Here is a 7,519-nt window from a genome sequence, read left to right as displayed (position 1 = left end):
GGCACCTCTGGGGTTGTTTTCAGGGATGTAGACAGAATAGGAGGACTGAGGGAAGGCAGGCGGATTGTCGTTGGTATCTGCCACGTTCATGGAGATGTGAGTTTCTGAGGACAAGGGTGGGGTTCCACCATCTGTGGCTATCAGTGTGATGTTATACACAGAGCATTTTTCCCGGTCCAGGTTTTTTGCTGTCATTAACCTATAGTAATTGTCTATTGATCTTTCTAATTTAAAAGGTAGATTTTCTGAAATAGTGCAGGTTACCTCACCATTCTTGCCAAAATCTCTATCTTGAAGGTAGAAAAGAGCAACTACAGTTCCAGGAGGAGTGTCTTCAGGGACTGAGTTGCTTACAGATGTTACAGTCACTTCTGGGGCATTGTCATTCACATCTAAAATTGTGATCATTACTTTAGCCCTTGTTATACTACCAGGACCATCCTGAGCCTGAACTTCCATTTCATAGTAGCTGGACTCTTCATAATCTAGGCTTTCTAAAGTTGATAATTCTCCTGTATGAGGGTTCAGCTGGAATATCTGCAGAATCTTCTGAGTTATTTTCCGGAAAGAATATGTCACTTCCCCATTGACTCCCTCATCCAGGTCAACAGCATGCACCATTAGCAATCTCGTACCCACCGGCACATTCTCAGGGACAGTTGCTTGGTACTGAGGCAAAGAGAAGACTGGAGCGTGATCGTTCACATCTACCACTGTTACTTGGATGTGGGCGGTCTGGGATCGGGGTGGGTCGCCACCGTCAGAGGCTGTAAGGAGTAGGTGGTGAACCGCCTCTTCCTCTCGATCCAGCACCCTTTCCAGCACTAATTCTGGATATTTACCTCCATCGTCTCCAGTCTGCACTACCAGGGAGAAATGATGATTAGGGTTGAGCTGGTAGCTCTGGAGAGAGTTCGTGCCCACATCTGGATCCCGAGCCTCGTTTAACGGAAACCGCACCCCAGGAGCTGTGTTCTCCGTTATTTTCACAGTCATTTCTTCCGTCAAGAATCTGGGAGCGTTGTCATTAACATCTATTATTTCCACTTCTACGGGGTGAAGATTCATTTTATCCATCAGGATGTTAAAGTTCACTAGGCACCGCGCGCTCTGAGCGCAGAGCTCCTCCCGGTCTATCCTGTCCGCGGTGACCAAGCTGCCACTTCGCGGATTCAGAGCGAAAAGCTGCGTCCTACCTCTGGAGACGATGCGGACTCCACGCTCCTCCAGTTCCCCGGGCTCCAGACCCAAATCCTTAGCGATATTACCCACAAAAGATCCTTTGTCTGTCTCCTCTGGCACAGAGTAGAGAATATGTCCTGCCCAAGCTTCCTTCTGGGTTCCCAGGAGGATGGAGAGCAGGATGAATCTTCTGTATTCCCCACCCCTCTGCGGAGCCGCCATTGTTGTGCCGATCTTGTTTAGACGCTGGGCTATCTCCTGTTGTGCTTCTGGATTCCAGTGTGTCAGCGTGGAATCTTTTGTATTCGTAAAAGAAGCGCAGTATCTAGTATAAGAGACCTGAGTTTGATGAAGCTTGGAAGAGAGTTTGTCTCAATCTGGTGTTTCTTTGTATTATAAAGCTCAGTGGTTCTGGCAGATCTCTCGCACCATTTTCCCCCTGGTTGGTGAACAGCGGCGCTCAGAGTCCTTACTAAGTTACTGCACCATATTGAAGCAAATAACTGATTTTTCAGAAAGTTGTTCTATCCTTCAAAATCCTTCCATTTATATTTCTTTGATCTATATATCTTTGATATTATTTAAAAATATATTTCAAGAAGATGAATTAATGCAACAATGTTCATGATGGGTGCTTACTAATTCGAGCTAATTTTTAAAGTTTTTTTTTGTTTTGCATTTCTACTTTGAAATGATGTCGGGTACTGCCTCAGACTTCATAGAACCCAGTGAAATCAGTATTTACAGGTAAAAAAGTGTGATTTATTTTGAAAAGGTATATATATATATATATATATATATATATATGAAAAATGTTATATAGAAAGTTTACATCAGTGTAATAAATTAACTCAATAATACTGAACACCAACTATGTTCTACACAACACCATGTAAGACTCAGAGAGTCAAAATTTTCTTTAGAATACAGAGAGGTAATTTAATAAAGTTTTTGATTGGAGGGACTCTTAGAGATGATTTAGTCCATTACCTTCATTTTAATAATTTTAAAAATGAGAGAGAATTGCCTTGTCCTTGACTATATAATAGTAAAACCATTGTTGGAATACAAATATTCTCACTTCCAGTGTTCTGAGAAGAAAAAGGAAAATCATTTGCCTTGGCTGATGCTTTATGCTCAAAATGTGCCTTTAGAGGGGAGGTAAGAACCCTAGCAGCAACGGATCAGCTATAGACGCAACTCGTTTTGCACAGAAGGCAGGGATTTGCAGATTCTACCGCCCATGGATCCATAAGAAAGTGGGTGTTGACTGCTTCTTTCATTGTGCAATTCAAACAGCCATCCTACCCAATTCTAGAATAACTGAAAAAAGGCGGGCCTTTGAGCATACACTGTCCTGAGAAGCTCCTTAGAGGTACCAATTGTTCCAATGATGTTAATTAAGTAAAACTGAACTGTTGATAGATCTGAGGCTACTCTTAGCTGACAAAAATAAAATTCTTTCCACAGAGCTGCAGGAGAAAAGAGTTACCAGTCCTGAAATGACGACCTGACAAAAAATAAATTTACCTTATGGGGTGCCTGGCTGACTTAGTCAGAAGAGCACACAGCTCTTGAGTTCAGGGTTGTAAGTTCAGGCCCCATGTTTGGTGTAAAGATTACTTATGTAAACAAATAAATAAACTTTAAAAGAAATAACCTTGCTTTGTAAATTATTTTAACCCCTAGTGGAACAGATAACAGTACGAGGAGGAGAAATCAGAAGTAACTTTGAAAATGCTTCTTAGCAGGGCAGCTGGGTGGCTCAGTGGGTTAAAGCTTCTACCCTTTGGCTCAGGTCATGATCACAGGGTCTTGGGATCAAGCCCTGCATTGGGCTCTCCGCTCAGCAGGGAGACTGCTTCCTCTTCTCTCTCAGTCAGTCTGCCTCACTGACTACTTGTGATCTTTGTCTGTCAAATAAATAAATAAATAATCTTAAAAAGAGAGAAAATGCTTCCTAGCTTAGTTGCTGAGGATTTCCTAAGTAAGTAATCTATTTCTGTTCTTTGATGGCACTGTTCCAAAATATAGGCAATACTTTGAATGAACAGCTGTTTCAATCTATCTATCAATTTATAGCCATACTTGCTTTCACCAAGTAGATAAAATAACTTTTTGTTCAAAGGAGCCAATATGAGCATTACAATTAATTCCATAAGTAGAAATTAAACACTATTTGTTTAGTAGTAATTTTGAATTTTCTGTTGACATAAACAAAGTCATTAAAGATCATGAGTACTGCAGACATTTTCCAACAAAATTTGGAGTCTAGATGTTATGGTTCCCAATGTTCTGATCTTTTTCTACCTAACACTTCAAAATTCATAGGGTCATCTCACATTTGTTTCCTATTCTACTATTTTTTTAAAAATCTCAGTTAACTTACTACTTCTGGATAACTTCTTTGGAGCTAATTAACTGAGATCTAGATAAATAAGATTATGAACATACTCTGAACATAAAGCATGCTTCAGGAAGTACCTTGGCTGTATTATCTCTAGTAATCACATTTCCTTAAGTTACTCTATAACATAAATTTAAATATTAAAGATTCTGCTAGACCACTAAGATACATTAAATATAACATAAGCCTACTATATACAATGGAAATAAGTTTACAGTTTTAAAAGAAGTATGTTATTACTGACTGAGTTATTGGGAACAATTGACCTTAAGAATCGACATTCATTTTTATACTTGCATTAAAAAATTCTATGGAAATAATTCTGTGGAAAGTAATTGACTTCTCAGACATTAAGTTACTCATCTTCCCTTTACTTTTCTTTTTTAAAGGTTTTAGTTATTTATTTGACAGAGAGACACAGCGAGAGAGGGAAAAAAAGCACGGGGAGAGGGTGAAGGAAAAGCAGGCTTCCGGCAGAATGCGGAGCCTGATGTGGGGCTTGATCCCAGGACCCTGGGAGCATGACCTGAGCCAAAGGCAGACGCTTAACGACTGAACCACCCAGGCTCCCCTCTTCTTTCTTTTTTTTAAAAGATTTTATTTCTTTATTTGAGAGAGAGAGAGAGCGCGAGCGAGCACAATCGGGGGAGTGGCAGGCAGAGGGTGAGGAAGAAGCAGGCTCCCCTGCTGAGCATAGAGTCAGACAAGGGACTCTATCCCAGGATCCTGAGCTAAAGGCAGCTGCTTAACTGCTTAACCGAATGACCCACCCACATGCCCCAATCTTCTCTCCTTTCTTTATGGAACTTTTTTCTAATGAGAAAACATTTGTTTAGAGTTCTGTTTGGGTTTCCATTCCCAGGCAAATATGCAGGTATTATTTTCTATTTCTCAAATTTTACTCCTTCCCTTTGACAGCTGCTACCTCAACAGAAGTTTGATCAGATGGGTTGTTTTCACAATGATAAACTAGCCCAATAATTTGGTAGGCTTTTCCCCCTGATGCTTCAAAATTCAGTATATACTCAAAATCTCAGGCTGTTTATCTTATTAACAATGATCTGTATGGTATGGAAGTCAGAGAGCCTCAGTTAGCCAGAATTTAGCAAATTCCATGACTGCTAGGATTTAACACTTGGTCAGTCCGCATGAATGAATGATTATTACTGACAGTAAAATCTGATAGCTTCCCCAATAAAATATTTTATTTATTTAAATGAAATGGTCATAGGTAATTCAGATAAAAGAATAAAATAAACCATCCTATACTACCCCAGTTAGTGATGTGAGCAGTTAAGAGAATAAAATAAACCAGCCTACTATCCATAAAACAGTCAGTGAGCTTTGCTTATAAGTGGATATAGTTTGTTTTGTTTCCTTTTTCAAGATGTTTTATATAATCCAGAATTGTTGATATAAAAAATAGCATTTACAGGGACGCCTGGGTGGCTCAGTTGGTTAAGCAGCTGCCTTCGGCTCAGGTCATGATCCCAGCGTCCTGGGATCGAGTCCCACATCGGGCTCCTTGCTCCGCAGGGAGCCTGCTTCTCCCTCTGACTCTGCCTTCCACTCTGTCTGCCTGTGCTCGCTCTCGCTCGCTTTCTCTCTGACAAATAAATAAATAAAAATCTTTTAAAAAAATAGCATTTACATTCTCAGCACATATGAAACAAAGCTTAATACATGTATGAGAAAATGACTCCCATGACTAATATTCAAGATTCAAGTTCTTGCAAATTATTTACTATTAAGTTCTTTTTTGAAAAGACTTAATTAATTTATTTATTTGAGAGTGTGTGTGCACACATCGGGGTAAGGGACACAGGGATGGGGGGAGAGAGTCTTCAGCAGACTCTGCAATAAGTGTGGGGTTCAACTTGGGGATTGGCCTCCAGACCCTGAGATCACTGCCTGAGCTGAAACCAAGAGTCAGATGCTTAACTGACTGCACCTGTGACACTCAGATATCTTATTCACTATTAAATTTTGATTAAAACCATCAAAGGATAGTATCACAAACATACAAACAAATCAGATTTGAAAATGTGTGTGACTGGAACCTCTTAGTCATATACATTCAAAATCTTGAAATAAATAATTCTACAATAACTGCTTATGTAAATATCTCAATATTGACTTAGAGAAATATATATTACCTTTAGTAACTAATTTAAGCACATCAACTCAATATTACCTTAAAAAAGACTGACAATTTCAGGTTACAGAAGAGGTTCTCATTTATTTTCAAGAGATCTTTTTCAACTCTTTATGTTACATGTGCATAGCAAATTCAGAAGCATAAGTGGCTAATCTATTGCATTATCAGGTCATAGAATCCTCCACCTCAGGATTGGCAAAGACCTTGGCTATCATGTACTTCAACAACTCATCAAATTCTATTATCCTCTGTATTCTGTTAACTCCAGGGCCATCAACTTACTTTTGGAAAGAGCTAATAATAGAACCTCCCACTTCCTAGGCAATCCATTTTCCATTAGAACAACTTCAGCAACAACTACAAAGAAAGAACAACTCAAAATTTTGGTTTTTTTCTACTCACCAAGCCAGTTTCATCCACACCTTTGGGCCATGATGAATTAAACTAAGTATTCTTGTAATGATAACCCTCCTTTCCTTAAATATTTGAATAGAGTTTCTACATGACAGAAGCCTTATTTTTATCTGGGTTAAATATGCTTAAATTCTCATTTGAACACTGTGAATCCTGCATTCTCCCATTCACTATTCAGTCCTCTATTTTTTAGTGGTATGGCCTTGTAAGTGGACAGTAATAAGCATATTTAAAAATTCACTTTCATTTTTAAATATTATTAAGCACATAGATTGCAGAAGACATTGTAGTAGGCAAGCAGCATCAGGTGCTTACATTTGTTAAAAGTCAAAATTATAATACTGGTGATGTCAACAAATACTTGTTTACGGCTTTACAGTTGAAAAATCATTAATAAAATTATTTTATTATATTTTCTCAGAATTTGTGTGAGGTAGGTAAGCCTTTTTAATTTACATGTTAATTTAAAAACTGTGACTCCCCAAGATGAATAACAGATAATTCCAAGAATATTATTCAGGTTTTCTAACACCAAAGATTAGGTCTTCTCTGCTACAGACGTCAATTACTTTTATCTTCCATAAAAATAATTTTTGATTCCTAAGTAGTAGAGATCACAGATCTCCATTATTTTAGAAAACACTTGCTTTTAGTTAACATTGGTGAAAAACTGAGACCTTGATCTTTAACAGAGGCTGCAATTTTCTTTTACATTAGAAAGAGTATCCTTTTTATAATAGAGTTTATTTATTTTGGGGAGAGAGAAGAGACAGAGCACAGGTATCAGGAACTGGCAGGGGGAGAGAGAGGGAGAATCTTAAGCAGACTCTGGGCAGAGTGCAGAACTCAGGGCTCATTCTCAGGACCCTGAGATGAGGGCCCTGAGATTATGACCTAAACCTAAATCTGAGTTTAACCCACTGGGCCACCAGGTACTCCCATTAGGAAAAGAATCTTACAGATGTCACAATTTAGGGGGGAAAAAAAAACCCAACAAAAGAGATGTATGTAACCCAAAGCATGAAGATCTTGCCAGCAGGAGAAAAGTAAGGAAAATCTACAGTATACATTATTAAGAATTTTTTTCATGAAATTAGAGTACTAAGAGTACTAAGATTTAATAGAGCTCTATTGATTAAAAAAAAGAAACTTCTGAAAATTGGCTCAATGCAAAGACTAAGAAAACTAAGCAGTTATCAAAGAAAATTTTAAATTTTCCTGTGTTCAAATAAAAAGAATAAAAGGAATAATCTCACCTGAACAAGGGAGTCTTCCTCTTTACAAAAACCTGAATCTTCTTGAATCAAAAGAGGCTCGCTTTTCCCACAGCTCTCCTGGCTGATGAGCGTGTCCGCATA

General features: G+C 38.5%; 2 protein-coding genes across 3 annotated transcripts in view; both read right to left on the bottom strand.

Annotated features, from left to right (window-relative positions):
• The window catches only part of LOC132028603 (protocadherin gamma-C5), a 166,396-nt gene that overhangs the window by 151,465 nt on the left and 7,412 nt on the right, over nt 1–7,519 (bottom strand). Inside the window, exon 1 of one of the 2 annotated variants that reach the window (XM_059417770.1) lies at nt 6–1,547. The exons of the other annotated variant lie outside the window; for it this stretch is intronic. Coding sequence (XP_059273753.1) covers nt 6–1,404 — 1,399 coding nt within the window. The 5' untranslated portion in view covers nt 1,405–1,547. Of the gene's footprint in view, nt 1–5; nt 1,548–7,519 lie in introns of those variants that run through there. 2 annotated transcript variants of the gene reach the window in all.
• LOC132028119 (protocadherin gamma-B1-like) overlaps nt 6,084–7,519 on the bottom strand; it is a 6,183-nt gene continuing 4,747 nt past the window's right edge. Inside the window, exon 2 of the mRNA XM_059416755.1 lies at nt 6,084–6,104. Coding sequence (XP_059272738.1) covers nt 6,084–6,104 — 21 coding nt within the window. The remainder of the gene's footprint in view (nt 6,105–7,519) is intronic.

This window comes from Mustela nigripes, chromosome 12 (assembly GCF_022355385.1).
Source record: "Mustela nigripes isolate SB6536 chromosome 12, MUSNIG.SB6536, whole genome shotgun sequence".
Classification (NCBI taxonomy): Eukaryota; Metazoa; Chordata; class Mammalia; order Carnivora; family Mustelidae; genus Mustela; species Mustela nigripes.
Note: the sequence above shows the minus strand (reverse complement) of the source record. Positions and strands in the feature narration are given on the sequence as shown.